Source organism: Thamnophis elegans, unplaced genomic scaffold (assembly GCF_009769535.1).
Source record: "Thamnophis elegans isolate rThaEle1 unplaced genomic scaffold, rThaEle1.pri scaffold_101_arrow_ctg1, whole genome shotgun sequence".
Lineage (NCBI taxonomy): Eukaryota > Metazoa > Chordata > Lepidosauria > Squamata > Colubridae > Thamnophis > Thamnophis elegans.
The window spans coordinates 112399-135838 of NW_022473575.1; the positions used below are offsets into that span (position 1 = coordinate 112399).

General features: G+C 48.3%; 3 protein-coding genes across 3 annotated transcripts in view; all 3 read left to right on the plus strand.

Annotated features, from left to right (window-relative positions):
* Positions 1-8653, plus strand: part of LOC116523204 (probable carboxypeptidase X1) — a 9653-nt gene extending 1000 nt beyond the window's left edge. Inside the window, exons 2-8 of the mRNA XM_032238291.1 lie at positions 101-330; positions 1535-1731; positions 3126-3305; positions 4637-4934; positions 5846-5985; positions 6794-6896; positions 8116-8653. Of these exons, the coding sequence (XP_032094182.1) occupies positions 101-330; positions 1535-1731; positions 3126-3305; positions 4637-4934; positions 5846-5985; positions 6794-6896; positions 8116-8402 (1435 nt within the window). The 3' untranslated portion in view covers positions 8403-8653. The remainder of the gene's footprint in view (positions 1-100; positions 331-1534; positions 1732-3125; positions 3306-4636; positions 4935-5845; positions 5986-6793; positions 6897-8115) is intronic.
* A 2228-nt stretch (positions 8654-10881) lies between these two features.
* LOC116523210 (probable N-acetyltransferase camello) lies at positions 10882-14325 on the plus strand. The gene is made up of 2 exons (XM_032238297.1): positions 10882-11085; positions 13494-14325. The coding sequence occupies exon 2, from the start codon at positions 13545-13547 to the stop codon at positions 14208-14210; it is 666 nt and encodes a 221-aa protein (XP_032094188.1). The 5' UTR covers positions 10882-11085; positions 13494-13544; the 3' UTR covers positions 14211-14325.
* Positions 12558-22907, plus strand: LOC116523209 (N-acetyltransferase family 8 member 3-like). Its single transcript, XM_032238296.1, has 3 exons — positions 12558-12586; positions 20337-20483; positions 21960-22907. Exons 2-3 carry the CDS (start codon positions 20429-20431, stop codon positions 22643-22645), a joined length of 741 nt encoding a protein of 246 aa, XP_032094187.1. The 5' UTR covers positions 12558-12586; positions 20337-20428; the 3' UTR covers positions 22646-22907.
* The last annotated feature ends 533 nt before the right edge of the window (positions 22908-23440 follow it).

The window sequence follows — 23440 nt, forward strand, 5'->3', positions numbered from 1 at the left end:
AGTTAATACGCAGTAAATAACTATAAAAAAATTTATCACTCTCTCATCAGTTCCTGTTAATATCTTATCCAATTCTATGAGTTTTGTATAAAAAATATAGAGTTTTGGACCGTTTTCAGGCTGTTTTTGGCCTGAAATATCCGATCACCATCAATTCTTCAATGTCAGAGTTTTTAATTGAGAGAAATTTAATTTTCTCCCGTCAGTTGATGAAAAGAGTCAGCGAGACTTGTCCGGATATCACAAGGATATACAGCATCGGGAAAAGTTACTTGGGGTTGAAAATGTACGTCATGGAGATTTCAGACAACCCCGGGCAGCACGAAGTAGGTGAGTGGCATGTCGGGATGCTCTCTACGTTTTGCAGGAAGAGAGTTTAATCGGAGTTTGGCTGCAGAGGATGGGAATCGTGGCTTGTATCCGTTGACAAGTAGTTTCTCTGCTGACTGGGTCCAAATCAGACTATCAAGTTCAGGGGTCTCCAACCTTGGCAACTTTAAGACTTGTGGACTTCAACTCCCAAGAATTGAACTCTGGGAGTTGAAGTCCACAAGTCTTAAAGTGACTTCAACTCCCAGAATTCCCCAGCCAGCCTTGCAATCTAGTTTATCCGGAGTTTTTCAACTTGGGCTAGTTGATTAGACTTCAACTCCCAGAATCCCCCTCTTCTGACCGAGGCGTCTCCAGCAACACGAAGCCGAGTCCTCGTCCCGATAACCCCTTTCATTTGATTGACAGTGAATTCCTCTCCAGCAAAGTCTTTCATCTCCCATAGTCTCCCAAGAGAGTTCACAACTATTGACCTTGGAGAGTGGCCAGTGGGTAGCTTTCAGATGCCACAATACTTGCCAAGAATGCAGGAATGAACTAAGTGTCTCCTGCAAGCTCCACTCCCCTTTCGCTCCTCTTTTATTTCCTCTGGGAGGAGCCATTCACCGTCCACCTGTGGCCTCACTCCCAAGTCGACCCCTGTTCTTTAGCTCTTCCCTTCGCCTGGCAGCTCTGCGCCTGCGCACACTGGGAACAGGCTCCAGCTGTTCTTCTGCCCCACTGATCTCCGACACTGAAGGCAGCTGATAACTGGCATCCGGCCTCCCTCTCTGCCTCCGACACAGACCCTTCATCAGAGCCTTCCCCAAGACCGGCCCATGTTCCTCCCCAACTTCCTCACTGTCCGACTCTGTTTCCAGATCCACTGGGCCACAACACTCCCCAGCTGCCCTTACAATCTAGTTTATCCAGTGTTTCTCAGCCTGGATAAGTTGGGTGGACTTCAACTCCCAGAATCCCCCTAGCTAGCCTTGCAATCTCTCTCGCCGCTTTCTCCGTGTTTCTCAATCTTGGCAAGTCAAAGGCGGGTGGACTTCAACTCCCAGAATTTCTCAGCCAGCCGAGAATTCTGGGAGTTGAAGTCCACCCATGTCCCAATTATAAGGTTGAGAATCACAGATCGGGGTTTTGGGGGGGGTCCACAAATGGGGTCCTTGGATCCCTCAAGAAACCCACACAAGACGTTCGCCTTCCACCATTGCAGGAGAACCGGAGTTCCGCTACGTGGCCGGCATGCATGGCAACGAGGCGCTGGGCCGGGAGCTGGTGCTGAACCTGATGGAGTATCTGTGCCAGGAATACAAGCAGGGTAACCTTCGCGTCCGGAGGCTGGTCACTGAGACCCGGATCCACCTGATGCCCTCCATGAACCCCGATGGTTACGAGACGGCCTACAAGCTGGTGCGTGATACTGTGGGGGTGTGGGGGGTGGGAGTCTGTCTGTCTGTCTGTCCTCGGAGAGCCGCCCCATTCCTCTGCCCAACTCTGCTTTCCTCCATCAAAGTTGCCCTTGTGGGAAGGATTTCGCAAAAGCCTTGCAACCCCCCCCATAAAATAAAGTTTAAAGTCAGTTTCTGGCGATCCGGAAAGGCCCCCGAATCTCACTTACAAAGGAAATCTGAGAGAAGATCTTTCTTTTTTTCTTTTCTTTCTTTCTCTTTCTTTTGCTTGCTTGCTTCTTTCATTCCTTCCTTTCCTTGCTCCTTCCTCCCCCCCTTTTCTTTCTTTCTTTCCTTCCTTTTCTTTCTCTTCCTTCCTCCATTTTCTTTTCCTTCCTCCCCCCCGAGGGGTGGGTTTCAAAAATTTTTGGAACCTCTTCTGTAGGTGTGGCCTGCTTTCCGGGTCCACTGGTAGAACCTCTCCTAACCGGTTCGGTAGATTTGACGAACCGGTTCTACCGAACTGGTGCGAACTGGTAGGAACCCACCTCTGCTCCCCCACTCACTCCTCCTTCCTCCCTCTCTGCCTCTTTCTCTCCCTTCCCTCCTTCCTTCCTTTCTCTATTTCTTCTTCCCACCCTTCCCCTCCCTCCCTCTCTCCTTCCTTCTTTCCCTTTCTTTATTTCCCGCCTTTTCTTTCTCTTTCTTCCTCTTTTTTCTTTTCCTACCTCCCTCCCTTCCTCTCTTTCTCCTTCCTCCTTTCTTCTCTTTCCCCTCCCTCCTTTCTTTCTCTTCCTCCTTTCTCTATTCTTTCCTTCCTCCCTCCTTCCTTCCTTTTTTATCATTTCTTTCCTTCCGTTTCTTTCTCTTCCTCCTTTTTCTTTTTCTTCCTCCCTCCCTCTCTTCCTCTCTTTCTCCTGCCTCCCTCCCTGCCCCTTTCCCTCCCTTCCCCTTCCTCCTCCTTCCCTCTCTTCCTTCTCCTTTCTCTTCCTCCTTTCTCTATTCCTTCCTCTCTTCCCCTTCCACCTCCTTCTTCCTTCCTTCCCTCCCTCCTTCCCAGTTAAAAACTCACGCTTCAGTCCACACTCAAACACAGCAATCAAATGGGTCTCCCCAGACCAACTCATCAAACCAGTCTTCAAAACTTTGGGGAAAAGCAGCAAAGGCGGAGCCAATCTTATCCCTGGAGAAGGAGGTTCCACAGGGCGGGAGCCACCACCGAGAAGGCCCTTTTACCTGGTCCCTCCAGAGGGACATCCTCGGTAGCTGAGTCCCACCCCATGGCCTGCTTTCCTGTTCGGGGGGGGGGGGGAGATGTAAGTGGGGAGTGGATTACTGAGCTCCCCAAACCGGTCCATCCGGAGGAGCACCAGATGGTGAGGTCTCCGTCCCCTCCTTTCTCTGGCGATTCTGCAGGGCTCGGAGATGTCCGGCTGGGCGATGGGCCGATGGACATACGAAGGCTTTGATCTCAACCACAACTTTGCCGACCTCAACACGCAGCTGTGGGATGCCGAGGACGCCGAGCTGGTGCCCCACAAGTTCCCCAACCATTACATCCCCATCCCAGAGTCGTATACTTTCCCCAACGCCACGGTAAGTCTCACGCCGGACCCCCCTTAGCAGAGGGCTGGCCCGGATGCCCAGCTTCCTCCCTCTTGGTTCCTCTACTCCCCCCCCCTCTTTCAAGCATTGGTACCGCCATAGACCAATTGGAGACAGATGGACCGCGATGGACAGCCGCAGGGAAGCGTAAAGTTTCCTCTTTTGGGGGCTAAGTGAGCCAGTAGTTAAGTGAGTTCTCTTCCGTTTTACGACCATCCTTGCCACAGTTGTTCAGGGGAAAGACTGCAGTTGTTGAGTTAGCAACATGGTCGTTAAGTGAATCTGGGTCCCCCGTGGACGTTGCTTGTCGCAAGGTCGCAAATGGGGATCGTGTGACCTCGGGATGCCATCATAAATGTGAGTCAGTGGCCAATGGATTTTTTATTATGTGAGCATGGGGAATGCTGCAACGGTCATAAGTGTGAAAAACGGCCCTGTCGCTTTTTTTCAATGCCGTTGTAACTTGGAACGGTCACGAAACGAATGGTTGTAAGTCGAGGACCACCTGAAAAAGCAATCCATGGGATTGTTAAAATGCACCTTAACAATCGTTCCTCAGCCAGCCAGCCTTGCGGACTTCAATTCCCAGAATTCCTCAGCCAGATAGTCTTGTGGCCTTTAACTCCCAGAATTCCTCAGACAGCCGGCCTTGTGGCCTTCAACTCCCAGAATTCCTCAGCCAACCTTGTGGCCTTCAACTCCCAGAATTCCTCAGCCAACCTTGTGGCCTTCAACTCCCAGAATTCCTCAGCGGCCAGTCTTGTGGCCTTCAACTCCCAGAATTCCTCAGCGGCCAGCCTTGTGGCCTTCAACTCCCAGAATTCCTCAGCGGCCAGTCTTGGGGACTTCAACTCCCAGAATTCCTCAGCCAGCCAGCCTTGTGGCCTTCAACTCCCAGAATTCCTCAGCCAAACCTTGTGGCCTTCAACTCCCAGAATTCCTCAGCCAGCCAGCCTTGTGGCCTTCAACTCCCAGAATTCCTCAGCCAAACCTTGTGGCCTTCAACTCCCAGAATTCCTCAGCTAACCTTGAGGCCTTCAACTCCCAGAATTCCTCAGCCAACCTTGTGGCCTTCAACTCCCAGAATTCCTCAGCTAACCTTGAGGCCTTCAACTCCCAGAATTCCTCAGCCAACCTTGTGGCCTTCAACTCCCAGAATTCCTCAGCCAACCTTGTGGCCTTCAACTCCCAGAATTCCTCAGCCGGCTGAGGAATTCTGGGAGTTGAAGGCCACAAATTGTAAACTTGCCTCATGGTTGGAGACCCCTGCCCGAAAGGGAGGGCATCTCTGCTCTGGCTCATCCTGTTTTTTCCCTGCCAAGGTTGCCCCAGAAACCCGGGCGGTTATCAACTGGATGCAGCGCTATCCCTTCGTGCTGAGCGCCAACCTGCACGGAGGGGAGCTGGTGGTGACCTACCCCTTCGACATGACCCGCACCTATTGGAAAGCCCAGGAGCTGACCCCCACCGCCGACGACCCCATCTTCCGATGGCTGGCCACCGTCTACGCCACCTCCAACCTGGTGATGGTAGACGACGAACGGCGGCTGTGCCACTACGAGGACTTCATGCAGGAGGGAAACATCATCAATGGAGCCAACTGGCACACCGTGCCGGGAAGTAGGTGAACGGGACATTCCTCCATGAGGACTAGCAGTAAAGGGTTGTCCCAAAGGTGCTTTGTTTTTCAAGAGGCAACTGGATTTTCTGGTGTTTCTTTGAACCTGAGGACAGAGATAAACACCCAAGTGGCCTCAACGACCCTCTAAAAAGGATGCAAACGACCAGCTGTCCGCAAGGAGTATCAATCCTTCCTTTCCCCACCATCCAGTCAGAGGTGAACAAGATTCTTTGAAGACGTTTCACTTCCCATCCAAGAACCTCCATCAGCTCTGACTGGATGGTGGGTAAAGGAAGGATTCATGTTCCTTGGAGACAGCTGGTCATTTTCATCCTTTTAGAGGGCTGTTGAGGCCACTTGTAAGTCAGTCTGTGTCTTCAGGGTCACCAGAGTCATTGAGAAGTTGGAGCTGTGCTTCCTGCAGGAGGTTTTTAGTCCTGCGTCCCTTCACTGTTGAATAGAGATGCACAGTCACAATGTAGACTCCTCCTCAACAGCCTGTCTTCAAAATACTGATTTCTGGGACAGCACTTGAACCATTACACCAAACCGTCTCTTGTTATATCACTTGTGGGTTAAGCCCCATCAGAGGAGGAGGTTCCCTAGGGCAGGGGTCCCCAACCTTGGGCTGCAGCCACATGACTGGCTGGCTAATGCGTGTGCATGTACGCATATGCGCACAGACCTCGTGCTGATGTTATCAAGAACATGGAGCAATCACTACCATTGCCACTCTCTGCATCGCACGGGCAGCCACGTTCGCACATGAGCATGCGTGTGTAAAGGGCCCTTCCCTGCCCTTCCCCCCTCCCTTCCCCGCCTTCCTGCTCCAAGCCACCGACCCAGAAAGGTTGGAGCACTCTAGCCCCAGGGTCACTGGGATGACTGCTCAGATTCTCCTCCCTTGCAGGTATGAATGACTTCAGCTACCTGCACACCAACTGCTTTGAGGTGACCATCGAGCTCTCCTGCGACAAATTCCCGCATGAGTCGGAGCTTCCCCAGGAGTGGGAGAATAACAGGGAATCCCTGTTGCTGTACATGGAACAGGTAGGGGGTCACCTCTATCCGTCTCCCCCTGCCTCCAATCCCGTGTTTTAACCCAGGATCCTGGGATCGGTTCCAAACTTTGATAAATCCTGTGGGAGATCCCGGCCCAGTGATCATCCAGGTAGCCCAGTTCCTTGCATTCAGGCTGTCCTTGACTTACGACCACAATTGAGGAGCCCAACATTTCCGTTGCTAAGCGAGACGGTTGTTGAGGCAACTTTGCCCTATCGTACAACTTCTCCTGACACAGTTGTTTCACTGCAGGGTGGGTGGGTTTAGTAACCCGGTTGTTTTGCTGGTTAGAAGGTCGCAAAGGGGGGACCACAGGGACCCGGCAACCGTCGTAGATACGAGGCAGTTGCCAAGGGTCCAAATTTTGATCCCTGGTGACCACAGGCGCAGTCATAAATGTGAACATCATCACCAATCACCATTCCAGTGCCGTTGTAGCTTCAAATGGTCACTAAACGGACTGTTGCGAGTCAAGGACTCCCTTGGCAGAAGACTTGAGAACGGCAACATGGGATTTGGTATACAGGAAGTCCTCTGACTTATGACCGTAATTGAGCCATAAGCCATGCTGGACCTAAGTCACGCCCATCGTTAAGCAGGTCATCACGTGACTGCGCCAATCTTTTTTTTTGTGGCAGTCGTTAAGTGAATCACCACAATTAGGCAAGCCCATTGTCCACAAGGGGTGTTTTTTGTGGCGTCTGTGCCCTGACACGGGACTAGAACTCACCATTTCCTGCTCTCTGGTTGGGTGCCTTCACCACAATCTGCCAGCTAATCGTTTGTCTCCTTTCAGATCCACCGAGGGATTAAGGGGATCGTCCGGGACAAAGACACAGAGCGAGGAATCGCTGATGCCATCATTTCTGTTGAGGGCATCAACCATGATATCAGGACAGGTAGCGAACGGTGGGGCAAGGTTCCTGTGGGCAGCTGATGCAACGGCGCCTCTTCCGTTGACCCAGAAAGGAGAACCTTTGTAGCTCAGGGTTGAACTGGGGGGTCCTTGGGGCTCTCTCAGCTGGGTGGTTTTTGTTAGAGTTTGTTGCATGAATTCAAATCCAGAGAACTGATGCAGCTGGATTCATTAACTCCGTTATGTACATAAGAATAGACGAATCAATGTACAATACCAACAGGTGATTCTCCCAAGGAAACACAAGGCAGGAGAGCTACAGGCAAACAATAGCAATAGCAGTTAGACTTATATACCGCTTCATAGGGCTTTCAGCCCTCTCTAAGCGGTTTACAGAGTCAGCATATCGCCCCCAACAACAATCCGGGTCCTCATTTTACCCACCTCGGAAGGATGGAAGGCTGAGTCAACCCTGAGCCGGTGAGATTTGAACCGCTGAACTGCAGAACAGCAGTCAGCTGAAGTAGCCTGCAGTGCTGCATTTAACCACTGCGCCATTCCTTTCAGCAGACAAGCCCAGGCAGACTGCTAGTTTACTTCTCAGAGCAGCAGGCTGCTTAAGTTTCTGTTTCAACTCTCTGCACAGACTCAGATCTGTCTAAGCTCCCATTGGCTGACCTTGTTCCCATGTCTCTCCCAGTCATGAATATTTTGACAGGTTTCCTTGCAGATGTCTCATGACCCAACTAGGGAATGTCATCAGTGCTGTTGAACATTTATTGATGACGTTACCTAGTTGGGTAGTGAAACATCTGCAAGAAAACATCCAGGCTCAGAGAGCACTAAGGACCCCACAGTCCTCCTCCTCTTCCTCCACTCTTCAAATTCCCCTCCCTTCCTGCATTGATGGTGTTCCCTAGTTGGGTCATGAAATGCCTAAAAGAAAACCCCCCAGCTCAGAGAGCACCAAGGACCCCACATCCCACCTCCTCCTCCACCTCTTCTCCACAAACCTTACTCCTTTCTAGCACTGATAATATTCCCTAGCTGGGTAATGAAACGTCTGCAAGAAACATCCAAGCTCAGAGAGCACTAAGGACCCCACAGTCATCGTCCTCCTCCTCCTCTTCCTCCTCCTCCTCCTTCTCTCCACAAGCCCCACTCCCTTCTAGCACTGATAATATTCCCTAGCTGGGTAACGAAACGTCTGCAAGAAAGCAGCCCAGTTGAGAGAGATTTCTCTTCCATTTCTCCCCTGGCAGCTTTCGACGGGGACTACTGGCGCCTTCTCAACCCTGGCGAATATGAGGTGACCGCCACGGCCGAGGGCTACCACCCCGCCAGCCGAACCTGCCACGTCACCTACGAGGACAACGCCACCCTCTGCGACTTCCGCCTGACCAAGACCCCCAAGCAGCGTCTGCGGGAGATCCTGGCGAAGGGCGGGAAGGTGCCCAAGGACCTCGCTCTGCGCCTGCGCCAGCTGCGCCTGCGCCAACTGCAGGCCCAGGGACAGGCCCAGGGAGGGCAAAGAAGGGCCGCCAGATAGCGCTCCGAGGAAAATGTGGCTCTTTGGCCCTTCTTCTGCCTAAGGCCCTTTGGGTTGTGGGGAGGGGGGGGGCTGCGAGAATGCCGGCCCTCGGCCCACAAACGATGAATGCGCCTTCTGGGACTTTCAAAAGAACGGCGATACGCGAGCCTGGCATTTTACGGAGGAATATTGTTGATAGCTTTACCAGTGCCTGAACATTTCTCTTTCCTTCCTTCCTTCCTTCCTTCCTTCCTTCCATCCATCCTCTCCTTTTCCCCTCTCTTTCGTTTCCCTTTACTTCCTCCATTTCCTTTCCCTCCTTCCTTTCTCTTTCTCCTCCCTTCATTCCTGTTTTCTTCCTTCCTTTCCATCTTTCCTTTCGTTGTCTTTCTCTTAGCGTTTCCTTCCTCTCTCCTTCTATTTTTGTTTCCTTTTTTTCTTTTTCCTTTCTTCCATCCTCTACACTTCCTCCCTTCCTCTCCTCCCCATCTTTCTTTCCTTTCTACCTCCTTTCTCCCTCACTCCTTCCTTCCTCACATCCCCTTTTGCTTCGCATCTCCCTCCTTTGTTTTCTCTCATCCCCATCGCCTTCCCTTCCTTCCTCTCTCCTCCCTTCCTTTCTTCTTCTCCTTCCTTCCCTCTCTCCTCCCTTCCTTTCTTCATTGCTTCTTCTCATCTCCTTCCTTCCTCCCTCCCTCCCTCTCTCCCCCCTTTCTTCTTCTCCTTCCTTTCTTCCCTCTCTCCTCCCTTCCTTTCTTCATTGCTTCTTCTCATATCCTTCCTCCCTCCCTCTCTCCTCCCTTTCTTCTTCTCCTTCCTTCCTTTCTTCCCTTTCTCCCTTCCTTCTCCTTCCTTCCTTCCCTCTCTCCTCCCTTCCTTGCTTCTGCTCCTATGCTGGGATTCTGGGAGTTGAAGTCCACAGGACTTAAAGTCACCAATGTTGAGAAACACTGCTCTATGGTTTAAGTCCCAAGTACTGGAATGAGGCCAAATGCGTCACAGCTTTGTGGCTGGCAGGCTGGCCCTGCCGGAATGGGCTGTGCTTCTCCGGATGGGAGGCCATCCGGGTGCTTGTGGGCAACATTGGGGGGGGGGGGGGGCAGGAGAATCCTGGCTTACGGTTTCCATGAAAATGCGGGCATTGCTGTGCCCTTGCAAGTCAAGGGGCTTTTTCGAAGAGTTTTAACTAAATAAATTCTTTGGATATTTAATCTTCCCAGGTTGTGTGCCGCTGCTTTTTATTCTCTCGCCTTCCCAGGACGACAACGGCAACACACCGAGTTGCCAAGTAGCACAGTCACACGGCTCCTTGCTGGTTAGGGCCTGGTGTACGATCTGCCTGAAATATTATTAGAAGGGATGAGTAGTCAGCCCAATGAGGAGTGGAAAAATGAAACGGGCTTAAGAGATGGATGCATGGATGGATGGATGGATGGATGGATGGATGGATGGATGGATGGGCGAGCTAGATGGATGGATGGATGGAAGGAAGGAAATGGAGGAAGGGAGGGAGATGTTAGATTAATGGATGGATGGATAGATGGATGTTGATGGATAGATAATAGATAGATGGATGGATGAAAGGAAAGGAAGGAAGGAAGATGATAGATGATGGATAAGTTTATAGATAGATATAGATGGGTGGATGGATGGATGGATGGAAAGGAAGGAAGAAAGGAAGGAAGATGAATAGATGGATGGATGGAAGGAAGGAAAGGAAGGAAGATGATAGATGAATAGATAGATGATAATGGATAGATTAGATAGATGGATGGATGGATGGATGGAAAGGAAGGAAGGAAGATGAATAGATGGATGGATGGAAGGAAGGAAGGAAGATAATAGATGAATAGATGGATGATGATGGATAACAGATGGATCGATGGAAGGAAAGGGAGGGAGGAAGATGATAGATGAATGGATGGATGGATAAGATAGATGGATGGAAGGAAAGGAAGGGAGGGAGGAAGATGAACAGATGGATGGATGGAAGAAAAGGAAGAAATAGATGAATAGATGGATGATGATGGATAACATAGATGGATGGATGGATGGATGGAAGGAAAGGGAGGAAGGAAGATGATAGATGAATAGATGCATGGGTTGATGGTAAGATAGATAGATGGATGGAAGGAAAGGAAGGGAGGGAGGGAGGAAGATGAACAGACGGATGGATGGATGACGACAGCTGTTTAGTTCCCAAGGCATCCTGGGAATCGTAGTCCCCATGCCCTGAACGGCCGCCGGGGGCATAAGACAAGATCTGCGCCTGCGCAGCCGACGCCTCTTGGGTGGAGCTCCCGAGGACCCTTTGGAGCCTTGGGGGCCTTTTCTCTCTCTCTCTCTCTCTCTCTCTCTCTCTCTCCTCCCCCCGCATCTCCCATCCGCAGAAGAGCGCGCAGGCGCACAGGTGGCCGCACGTGCAATCCTGCCTAGCCACGCCCCCTTTTAACCCCGCCTGGAAGAACGAGTCCTCCGGGCTGGCGATTTCTTACCATAGAGGTGTCCCATCATAGAGAGGTCTCTAGAGACCATAGATCTCTCTCTCTCTCTCTCTCTGTCTCTCGCTCATACACACACTCTCTGGGCCGGAAGTGCGCTCGCCCTCCGGAAATGACGACATTCGATGCGGCCAGCTGGAGGCCGCGGCGTTGCTACTGAGGGAGGCGGTGGCGGCGGCGGCGGCGGGGCTCGCCCGCAGGTACTTGAGCCCGCAGGCCGAGGAAGTCTCCCTTATCCAGGCAGGGAGCGCGGGTCGCCCCCCTCCGGTTACTCTCCCGCCTGCGCGCTCCCCCCCCTCCAGTGGGTGGGGGACTACAACTCCCATCGTCCGCGGCTTAGCGCAGGGGACTCTTAAGGTTTTTCTCCAGCCTGGGGCCCCCCAAAGTGCTCAATAACTGCCATGGTTTCCTTTCCGCAGTCGGCCTATTGCGGCATCCTCAGAATAAGGGAAGGGACCTTTAGAGGTCATCTAGTCCAGCCCACAAGCAGGAGACCCTGGCCTATAGCATTTCAGACAAGGGGCTGCCCAGGTCTCTCCATAACCAATTTAACGTGCTTTTTTTGGGGGGGGAGAGGGGGTTATAAAACCAGTCTGTTTTTAAGAAACCTCCAGTGATGAAGAAGCACCCACTACTTCTGGTGGCAAGGAGTTCCACTGGTTAAATGTCCTCACTGTCAGCGAATTCTTCCTCAATTCCAGGTTGCTTCTGTCCTTGAGCAGTTTCCATCCATCGTTTCTTGTTTTCTGGTGCTTTGGAGAATAATTTGACCCCCCCCCTCCTCTTTGTGGCAGCCTCTCAAATACTCTGCTATCATATGCCCCCCTCCCCCCAGTCCTCCTCCTGAATAGAATTAATAGAATTTAGAATTGAATAGAATTAATAGAATTTAGAATATAGAATAGAATAGAATTAATAGAATATAGAATAGAATATAGAATAGAATAGAATTAATAGAATATAGAATAGAATATAGAATAGAATAGAATTAATAGAATAGAATTTAGAATAGAATAGACTTAATAGGATAGAATAGAATTAATAGAATAGAATATAGAATATAGAATAGAATATAGAATAGAATTAAGAATAGAATAGAATATAGAATAGAATAGAATTAATAGAATAGCATTTAGAATAGAATAGACTTAATAGGATAGAATAGAATTAATAGAATAGAATGTAGAATAGAATATAGAATAGAATATAGAATAAAATAGAATTAATAAAATAGAATTTAGAATAGAATAGAATTAATAGAATTAAGAATAGAATAGAATTAATAGAACAGAATTTAGAATAGAATTAATAGAATAGAATTAATAGAATAGAATTTAGAATAGAATTAATAGAATAGAATTAAGAATAGAATAGAATTAATAGAACAGAATTGAGAATAGAATTAATAGAATAGAATTAAGAATAGAATAGAATTAATAGAATAGAATTAAGAATAGAGTAGAATAATTGAATTCAATTCTTTATTGGCCAAGTATGATTGGGCACACAAGGAATTTGTCCTTGGTGCGTAAGCTCTCAGTGTACATAAAAAGATTGGCCATACCGAAATCCTGAAACTGTTCTTTGTATGTTTTAGTCTCCAGGCCTTTGATCCTCCTCCTTGCTCTTCTCTGCACTTTTTCCAAAATCTCAACATCTTTTTTTGTAAGGGGGCGACCAAAATTGGATGCATTGTTCCAGGTATGGCCTTACTAAAAGATTTATAAAGCAGTACTAATACTTCACGTGCTTTTGATTCTATGCCTCTGTTTATACAGCCAAGGATCGTATTAGCTTTTTTGGCTGCTGCCACAGACGGCTGGCTCGTATCTAAGTGATCGTCCACTAGGGCTCCAAGAGTTAGTGACAAACAGTCACTAACTCTTGAAGAAGATTTTGCCTAATCTGTACTTGTACCTTTGGTTTTTTCCTGCCTAGGTGTAAAACTTTGCTTTTCTCCGCATTCATTTTGTTGGATAGGGCTCTTTTGTTCCAGCATGGTATGATCTTTTTGGAAACTGAGTTGTTGGCTTCCCCAGTATGATCTTCCCACCCACCCATATCCCACCACTGGTATGTACCCACATATATGACACAGAGAAACAACACGGTCTAATCTGATGAAAAGAGGACAGGGGGAGACATGATAGCAGTCTTCCAGTATCTCAGGGGTTGCCCCAAAGAAGAGGGAGTCAAACTATTCTCCAAGGCACCTGAGGGCAGGACAAGGAGCAATGGGTAGAAACTAATTAAGGAGAGAAGCAACTTAGAACTGAGGAGAAACTTCCCAACAGTGAGAACAATTAATCAGTGGAACAGAATTTGCCTCCAGAAGTTGTGAATGCTCAAAACACTGGAATTCTTTAAGAAGATGTTGGATAGCCATTTGTCTGAAATGGTATAGGGTTTCCTGCCTAGGCAGGGGGTTGGACTAGAAGACCTCCAAGGTCCCTTCCAACTCTGCTATTGTATTCTGTTGTAGTTTGGGCGTATACATGTTTATGGCAAGAAAAATGAATCTCGTGAGTTTATACCAGAGAAGAGAGATGCTTCATTGTCTTCTCCATTAACCGCCTTTCTTTTGATTTTGATTTTTTTTTAAATCAAGGGGTCTCCGGATTTTCCTTGCCGCTCTTGACTCACCCCTGCCAGGCGTAACATGGTGTCTTACCACATCCGCGAGTATTGTCCTGGAGACTACGAGACTGTGCGGGACTTATTCGCCACAGGGATGAGCGAGTACGTGCCCACCCTGTGCCTCCACATGCTGAAGCAGCCTTGGGTCATCCTGATCCTGGGCTGCACCTTCAGCCTCCTGCTGACCAGCTCCAAGTCCTTGCTCCTACCCATCCTGGCTATCACCTTGCTGCTGGCTGTCGGCCGGCAACTCCTGGGTTACATCTGGTCGATGTATATTGACCACTGCCTCCAGAAGGACCTGCTGGACATCCAGGCCACCTACCTGGGCGACAAAGGCTCCTGCTTTTGGGTGGCCGAGGCGGACGAATGTGTGGTGGCCACCGTGGGGGCCAGGCCCTCTGAAGAACAGCCGGACGAACTCATGCTGAAGAGAATGTCTGTCCGGAAGGACTATCGGGGATTCGGCATCGCCAAAGCTCTTTGCAAGACTGTGATCTCTTTCGCCCGGGAGCACGGCTATTCTTCCGTGGTGTTGAACACCCTCATGGTCCAGCACGAAGCCCGGGCGATGTACGAAGGGGTGGGCTTCCGCAAATACCACCATTACATCCTCCCCACCGTCTACGGCAGGCTGGCCAACTGTACGATTTCCAAATATCGCTACGACGTCCCTAGCGCCGAGTGAGGCGAACCCGCCAGCCGGAAGGGTTTGCCTCCGGCGATGGGCTGGATCCGTCCTCTCGTTCCTTTTCTCCTTTCCTACACCTGGGACCACCACCACCACCCTCCCCCCCCCCCCCCCCAGGTGAAGCCAACCAAGGGCACAGGGAAAGCGGTTAGATGTTGAACATGCTGCCAAGACGCGTCTCCACTTCCGGATGTTGATTTTTCAAGGAGAGCCTTAATAGAATCGAATTGCAAAAGTTTTAGCGAGGTGGGGAGAGAGATCCCTCCCGTCTGCTTTGCAAGCGAGGAGGGAAAAAATTCCACATTTCCGTTCGCAGGGAAGCAGCGATTTGCCATCCTGGGGGGGGGGGTGTAGCAATTTTAAACTCCCGTGTGTCCAGAGAATGGTTCACACAATGGCTAACCCCGCCGTAGGTGTGCCAGGAAAAATCTCTTGGCTGCTTATTTTTTTGCCTGCGGTGTTTGGCTTAATGGGAGCTGGTTTTGGTCTTTTTTTTTCATCTCGTCCCATTCAGAAAAAAGTATCTTCTACCCTTTCTCCGGGATACGTAGCACCGGGCACCCTGCTGACTTGGAGGCGCAAGAAACACACTCTCCTCATTTCCCAGTTTGCGGGTTAGAACGAGAACGCCTGCAAAGTCACCCCACTACTACAGGATTCGTACCAGTCCCCTACAAAGACGTATCTTGGGAGTAGTGGCTTCTTCCTGGGGTGGATTTTAGCGCCTGGAACTCCCAGCCCAAACGCACCTAGGAGGCACCCAGCTAAGAAGGACTGCCTCAGACTAAGCTTCTCCCTCCCTGGGTCCCTTTTCTGGAGCTATGTTGCTACCTGAGGAATCATCCTTTCCTGCCCCCCCCCCCCCCGATTGTTTCTCTTATACAGGCAGTCCTCGATTTACGGCCGCAGTTGAGCCCAAGATTCCTGTTGCTAAGCGAAACATGTTCAGTCAGTTTTGCCCCATTTTACGACCTTTGCCGTTAAGCAAATCACTGCCGTTAAGTTAGTAAATGGTTGTTAAGTGAATCCGGCTTCCCCTGTGGACTTTGATCGTCATCAGGTTGCAAAAGGGAACACTGCGACCGTCATAAATACGAGTCAGTGGCCAAGGAAGCCTGGCTTCTGATCCCGCGACCATGGGGATCCCGCTAAGGTTGTGTGAATAATGGTCATAAGTCATTTTTTTTCGGTGACATCATAACTTTGGTCACTAAATGAACCACCACCGTAAGCCAAGGACTACTAGATCTAGCCAGCCAATCAGGGCGCATCTAGTGATTAAATTAAGCATCCTAGCAACTCCAAACGGAATGATAAAAATGCAGCTTCCTTTTCCACCAATGCCGCTGAAGAGAGTCCTCGACGTAAAACAGTTCACTTTGTGACCGTCCAAAGTTACAACGGCACTGGGAAAAGTGACTTACGGGCATTTTTCGTACTTAACTGCCTTCGCAGTGTCCCCGTGGCTGAGAGATCAAAATTGCTTGGCAGCCGGCTCACACTTACGACCGTCGTAATGTCCCAGGGCCACGTGATCCCCTTTTGCGACCTCCCGACAAGCCAAGTCAGCGGAGAAGCCCGATTCACTTAACAGCCGTGTCGGTAACTTACCGACCGCAGTGATTCACTTAACAGCGGTGGCAAGAAAGGTGGTAAAATGGGGCAAATGTCTCACTTAGCGGCAGAATTCTGAGGACTCCCATTGTGGTTGTAAATCGAGGACCACCTGTGTAAATGGGATTGCAGGAGAGAGAAGGGATGTTCAAGGGAAGAGAAGCTGAATTTCGTTGGTCCAGGCCTTCCTTATTGGGTCAACCAACCGGATGCGAAGGATTTTTCACACTCTTTTAATTTTTTGGGAAAAGGTAGAAAACCCAGCATGGGGTTTGAGGGGGGATTTTTTTAGTTAGGAAAAAATGGGGGGCAGACACTGAGTGGTCCAGGAGGCAGAAAAAGTGGAATATTCGATACGATTTTCCTAAGAATGCAACTGATTAAAAGTCTCGAAGAATCGGGACAGAGGGGAAAAAATGAAGTTATTTCTGCAGCGTCTACTGAAAACCATAGAGAGGCTGCTTGGAAATGGGGCTGGGCCGGTTTAGGCCTCTGGAGTCCTCCAGTCGGCCATTTTTGGTACTGGCAAGATGGCGGCCAAATGTCTTAATAGGAAAGATTGGGCCGCTTCAGTCCGCAACGGTGAGTTCTAGTCCTGCCACAGGCATGGAAGCTGGGTGGGTGACTGCGTCAGTCGCTCGCCTTCAACCTAGCCCACCTCACAGGGTTGTTGTCGACTGGGTGATTTGAGTCAATAACCAGGAGACTGGGAGTTCTAGTCCTGCTTTAGGCGTGAAAGCTGGCTGGGGACTGGGCCAATTGCTCGCAACCTAGTCCACCTCACAAGGTTGTCGTAGGCTGGGGGACTGGGTCAATAACCAGGGGATAGGGAGTTCTAGTTCTGTCCTAAGCATGAAAACTGACTGGGTGACTTTGGGCTAATCATCAGGAGATGGTGAGTTCTAGCCCTGCTTTTGGCATGAAAGGTGGCTGGCTGGGTGACTAAGCCAGTCACTCGCTCTCCACCTAGTCCACCTCGCAGGGTCGTCGTAGGCTGGGTGACTTTCACTCGCTCTCCACCTAGTCCACCTCGCAGGGTCGTCGTAGGCTGGGTGACTTTGGGTCAATAACCAGGAGACAGGGAGTTCTAGTTCTGCTTCATACATCAAAGCTGGGACTGTCACTCACTCTCAACCTAAGCCCACCTCAAAGGGGGGGTTGTGGCCTCGGTGAATTTTGCTCAGTAACCAGGAGACCGGGAGTTCTAGTTTTACCCTAAGCCCGAAAGCCGCCTGAGTGACTTTGAGCCAGTCGTCAGGAGACAGAGAGTTCTAGTCCTGCCTCAGGTCCCAAAACCAGCTGGGCGACTTTGGGCAACTCACCAGGCGACTGTGAGTTCTAGTCCTGCTCCTCACAGTGTTGTAGGGCGAAGAGGAAGGACCAGAAGTTATCTTCGCCCCCTTGACTTATATCTAAAAATAATAAAGGCGGGATTTAAAAAAAAAACACTTAAACTTGGTTTGGAAAAACAGCCTCGCTCGGTTGAAGAAATTCTGATGGTCGTGTTGCTGTTTTGAATGGATTGGGTCCATGGCTCCAGTCCTCATTGTGTCTACACTGATTTCTGAATGTCTCGCCATCTGAGCCCTGAGCCTGTTCTCCTGGAGGGGGGTTGTGCACCGGCGTTGTGCAGCGTGGGAAAATTAAATGTGATTATTCAATAAAGTTGAAATCTTTCTAAGCCTGGCCCTCGTTTATCTCAACACAGTCTTGAGTTCGAATCTGCCGGGGGGGATTGGGGCGGGGAGAACAACAGCATTCGAGTTTTCCGAACGTCGTTTCTGTTCTCCTATCGTGCAATTAGAGGGATGCGGTGGCTCAGGGGCTAAGACGCCGAGTTTGTTGATGAGAAAGGTTGGCAGTTCGGCGGTTCGAATCCCTAGCGCTGTGTAACGGAGGGAGCTCCCGTTCCTCGTCCCAGCTTCTGCCAACCTAGCAGTTTGAAAGCAAGGTAAAAATGCCAAGTAGAAAAATAGGAGCCACCTTTGGTGGGAAGGGAACAGCGTTCCGTGCGCCTTCGGCATTGAGTCATGCCAGCCACATGGCCACGGAGACATCTTCGGACAGTGCTGGCTCTTCAGCTTTGAAAGGGAGATGAGCACCGCCCTCTAGAGTCGGGAACGACTAGCACATATGTTCAAGGGGAACCTTTAGCTTCACCTTTTTATAATGCAATTATATTTATTTGTTAAATATATTTGCCCCCTATCTCGCCACTGGTCCGCTTACAACAATAACATTGGGAGGGGGCGGAGATTAAAAATATAAATATAATAATAAACTAATAAAAACAAACAATGGCACACAGGGGTCCTCGATTTACGACCACAATTCAGCCCAAAATTTCCATCGCTGAGACATTTCCCCCCCCCCCCCAATTTGATGACCTTGCTTGCCATGGTTGGTAATTGAACCACTGCAGTCGTTAAGTTAGCCACCCGGTCGTTAAGCGAATCCAGCTTCCCTGTTGACTTTCCTCGCGAGAAGCTCGCCAGAGCGGATCCCACGATCCACAGGGACCCCGCGACCGTCGTAAATACGAGACGGTGGCCATGCCTCTGAATTTTGGACCACGGGGGGGGGGGGATACTGCACAGTCTTATGACAAATGGATCGTACGCTACTTTTGCCATGCCACTGTAACCTGGGTCACTAACTGAAGCGTCATAAGTTGAGGACCGCCTGTAAAATGGAAATTAAAAAAGTCGGGCGGAGGGGAAGCAGGTGGATGTTTAACCACTCGTGTTTTAATATTAGCAGCTGTGTAACTGAGCATACTAGTGCCAGAGTTAATAAGTCATCCACTGGTAATTAATTAAACCATTGTTTTAATTAGGGGGAATAGATGGGGAACTCATTACATTTGCAGACGACACCAGGCTATCAAGAGCTAACCCTAACTGATCCACTGCGGTGATTCAGTTAACAACCGTCGGCAAGAAAAGTCGTGAAATGGATGCAAACTCAAAATGTTTCGCTGAGCAACAGAAAGTTTGGATTCTATTGTGGTCATAAATCGAGGATTACCTGTATATACCCGATCGATGGATTTAATTTAAAGTCCATCCTGATTGCAGGTAGTCCTCGACATACAACGGAGGCAGAAAAAAATGGCAGCATGCCCAATTTCTGGTATGTAAAGGTGCCCCAGGTACCCACCCACCTGGAGTCACCTGCCACCAGGTGTACTTCAGGTGTATCTTACGGCTGCCGTGGCCCTCTGCACCTCTCGCCAAGTGGGAGAGGGTTGGACTAGATGACCTGCAAGGTCCCTTCCAATTCTGTTAGCCTCTTAAAACTTTCCAAGTCACAAAACTTCTCATTAAAAAACAAAACAGAATCCCAAACTACATTTTATTGCCTTGCAATAATGAAGAAATAAAATTCCAGGCTAGAATTTGTCTTATGGCTCAGCCTTAAAAAAATGGGGGAAAGGCTCTTTAATCTGAATTTTGATTGGTTTATCAGGCATTCAACAGATTAGAGTACAAAATCCTCTTTTTTTTTTTAAAGGATAGCTGTTCTTCAGCGCCAAGGAGCCTTTTGAATCATTTCGATTTGATTTAATCTAAAAAAGCGGATCGAAATCTCGCAGCTTCGATCTTGGTTTTAAAGGTTTATTACCTTTAAATCTGGAGTTAAATGTATAGCAAAACCTGGACCGGAGCTGCGGGGTTTCGATCTGCTTTTTTAGATTAAATCAAATCGAAATGATTCACCGTGTACCTACGAATTCCTTTTTTTTTCATCTCAGAGAGAAACCAATCTGGGTCCCCAAAGATTCGTTTAACGGCCTCTTGGCTGAAATGTAGGTTATAGAGGTGGAGCCGGAGCCGAGGGAGATCGAGGGGGGCGGCATCGGAGGAATGTGGGGAGGGGCAGGCTGAGCCAGCCCAGGGGACCTCAGGATCGGGACGGCTTGTTAGCAGGAGAATCAAGAGAGGGCAAGCAGTGGACACAAGGAGCGACGGAGCTCAGACGATGAGCAAGGACCACCGCCTCCTGATCCAAGAGCCCGGAGAGCAGAGAGAAGGCGCGAACAGCGGAGAGAAGGCGCGAACAGCGCAGGCTGACCCGACAACTCGGGAGGAGAGCTCCCCGCTCCTCTTCACAAGGCACACCTGGGGAATGAGGCTTACAGAGATGCTGTTGGGGTGGGGGCGGGAGGGGGCATTTGTCGGGAACAAACGCTGAATTGGTAGAGTTTGGGGTGCCGGTAGAGACATTTGGAGTTTGCAGAACTCATTGTTTCTTCCTCGTTTCATGGACTCATTTCCCTGTTCCTTTGCCTTGTTGGACTGGGTGCAGAAGAGGCTGCCCTGTGTGTGTGTGTGTGTGTGTGTGTGTGTGTGTGTGTGTTTGTATGCACACCCACGCACTTTGCTCTGGGACTTGCCAAAAACGTGTGAGGGTTTGAGAGGCCATTTGGAGCATTAAAGGGGACTTTGAACTGTCAGCTGACTGTGTGACGTGCAGCACGGAAATAATAATTCTTTACTTTTTTTTAAGGCTTCCCTCTTTTTAATCCGGTTGCTGCCCGCTTGGCTGCTCTTCTTGCAAAGGCTCTGCAGCATAAGATATACCTCCTTCTTTTCAAGATCATGGCTGCCGGCACAGGTGGCCAGAAGACGCCAACAGCTGCACACCTGACAGCAGGTAAGGGAGGCAGGATGGGCATATTTCTGCCTATATTTCTATTCGATATTTCCATTTGACCTCCTTTCTATTCTATTCATATTTCTATTCTTGTCTATATTTCTGTTCTATTCTAATATTCTAATTTCTATTCTATTCTAATATTCTAATTTCTATTCTAATTTCTATTCTAATCTAATTTCTATTCTATTCTAATCTAATTTCTATTATATTCTAATATTCATATTTCTGTTCTATTCTACATTTCTATTCTATTCTGGTAATCTAGTCTGGTAGTCTAATTTCTAATATTCTAATTTCTATTCTATTCTAATTTTTATTCTATTCTAATTTTTATTCTGATATTCTAATTTCTATTCTATTCTAATATTCTAATTTCTATTCTATTCCTATTATTCCATTCTATTCATATTTCTGTTCTATTCTACATTTCTATTCTATTCTGGTAGTCTATTCTGGTAGTCTAATTTCTATTCTAATTTTTTTTCTATTCTAATATTCTAATTTCTATTCTAATATTCTAATTTCTATTCTAATTTCTATTCTATTCTAATATTCTAATTTCTATTCTATTCCTATTATTCTATTTTATTCATATTTCTGTTCTATTCTACATTTGTATTCTATTCTGATATTCTAATTTCTAATATTCTAATTTCTATTCTAATATTCTAATTTCTATTCTAATTTCTATTCTATTCTAATATTCTATTCTATTATTATTCTATTCTATTCATATTTCTGTTCTACATTTCTATTCTGATATTCTAATTTCTGATATTCTAATTTCTATTCTAATATTCTAATTTCTATTCTATTCTAATTTTTATTCTATTCTAATTTTTATTCTGATATTCTAATTTCTATTCTAATTTCTATTCTATTCTAATATTCTAATTTCTATTCTATTCCTATTATTCCATTCTATTCATATTTCTGTTCTATTCTACATTTCTATTCTATTCTGATATTCTAATTTCTAATATTCTAATTTCTATTATATTCTAATTTTTATTCTAATTTCTATTCTAATATTCTAATTTCTATTCTAATTTCTATTCTAATTTCTATTCTAATTTCTATTCTATTCCTATTATTCTATTGTATTCATATTTCTGTTCTATTCTATACTTCTTTTCTATTCTATATTCTAAAATTCTAATTTCTATTCTAATATTCTAATTTCTTTTCTGTTCTATTCTATTCTATATTTCTATTCCATTCTAATTTCTACTCTATTCTAGTCTATATTTCCATTCTATTCCATTCCTAAATTCAATTCAGTTCAAAATTCCGTTCTAAATTCCTATTCCTATTCTGTTTCTATTCTATTCTTAATTGGAGCTGACCCGTTCAGAAGGCGGCCCCCTGTCCCTCGCCCTCCATCGCTTCTCTGCAAGGGACATTTGGGGTCCTCAAACCATGAACCAAACAGACCCTCCTCCTCCTCCTCTGCTTCCATATCTTGTTTTCCAGGACGGGAGAAGGGTGACTCGCTGGCAGGCAAGTACCACATCCGGAAGTACGAGGAGAGAGACTATGAGATGGTGCGGGCATTTTACATTCAAGGGATCCGGGAACACATCCCTCGCGCGGTCTGGAAATCCTTCAGCCGTCCTCAGTTACACCTGGCGCTTCTGGCCGTCTTCCTCCTGACCTACCTCTGCTCGGCTTCCGTTATCACCTCCCTGGCGGTCGTCTCCCTCCTCTTGACGGCCGGCGCCCTTCACATGAAGAGGCTGTGGGATGAATATCTCCATCACGCCCTCACCACGGACATGATGGACATCAGGAGGACTTATCTGGAGCCAAAGGATTGCTGCTTCTGGGTGGTGGACACCGGAGAGGAAGTGGTAGGCATGGTGGCCGTCATCCCTCCATCCTGGTGGAGCAACGCCCAGGAATTGATACGCCTTTCCGTGAAGAAGGAGCATCGGAGACAAGGGCTTTCCAAAGCCCTCGTCAAGACCGTCATCCAATTTTCTGAGGAGCGCGGCTACCAAGAAGTCATCTTGGGGACCTCCATGGTCCAATATGCAGCTCATCGGGTCTACGAGAGCATGGGCTTCCACAAAGTCCTGGAGACGTATCCCTTTCCCTTTGCTAAGTTGGTAGGCTTTTCCGTCTACTGGTATTACTACAAAATCCCCGACACTCGCTGAGGTCACAATTCACCTCCCGCAAAGGAGAAGCGAATTCTACATTTGGACCTGGTTGACTCTGCAGGATCGCTGGGTCAACTTTCTCCTGGTGGGAGTTGAGCCAACTCTCGGAAGAGGCTGTGTGTGAGCTGAAGTTGGTTTCCCAACAGAAGGGCCTTTGAACTCTCTGCTGTCTGTCTGGGTTAACAGGCCTGGCAGGATAGAGCCGAGGTGGCACAGTGATTAGGGTGCAGTACTGCAGGCCACTTCAGCTGACTGCTAGTTCTGCAGCTCGGCGGTTCAAATCTCACCGGCTCAGGGTTGACTCAGCCTTCCATCCTTCCGAGGTGGGTGAAATGAGGACCCGGATTGTTGTTGGGGGCGATATGCTGACTCTGTAAACTGCTTAGAGAGGGCTGAAAGCCCTATGAAGCGGTATATAAGTCTAACTGCTATTGCTATTGCTATTGCTAGGATGTCCCTATGTCTGGATTGCTGGCCACAGGTTCCTTGCAAAGGACTTCTGGTTCAAATCCTATTCTCCTTCAGCAGCCAACAGCTTCGAAGAGAAGGAACATGCTGGACCCTTCATTGCAAATCCCAAATCTGTAGCAGGGAGGGAGGGAGGGAGAGAGAAACAGAGAGAGACAAAGAGAAAGAAAAGAGAGAGAGAGAGTAAGTAAGAGAAAAAGAGTGAAAAGAGAAAAACAGAGAGACAAAGAGAAGAAAAGAGAGAGAGAGTAGGTGAGGGAGAGAGGGAGAGAGGGAAAGAGGAGGAGGAGAGGGAAGAGTAAGAGACAGAGAGGAGGAGGACGG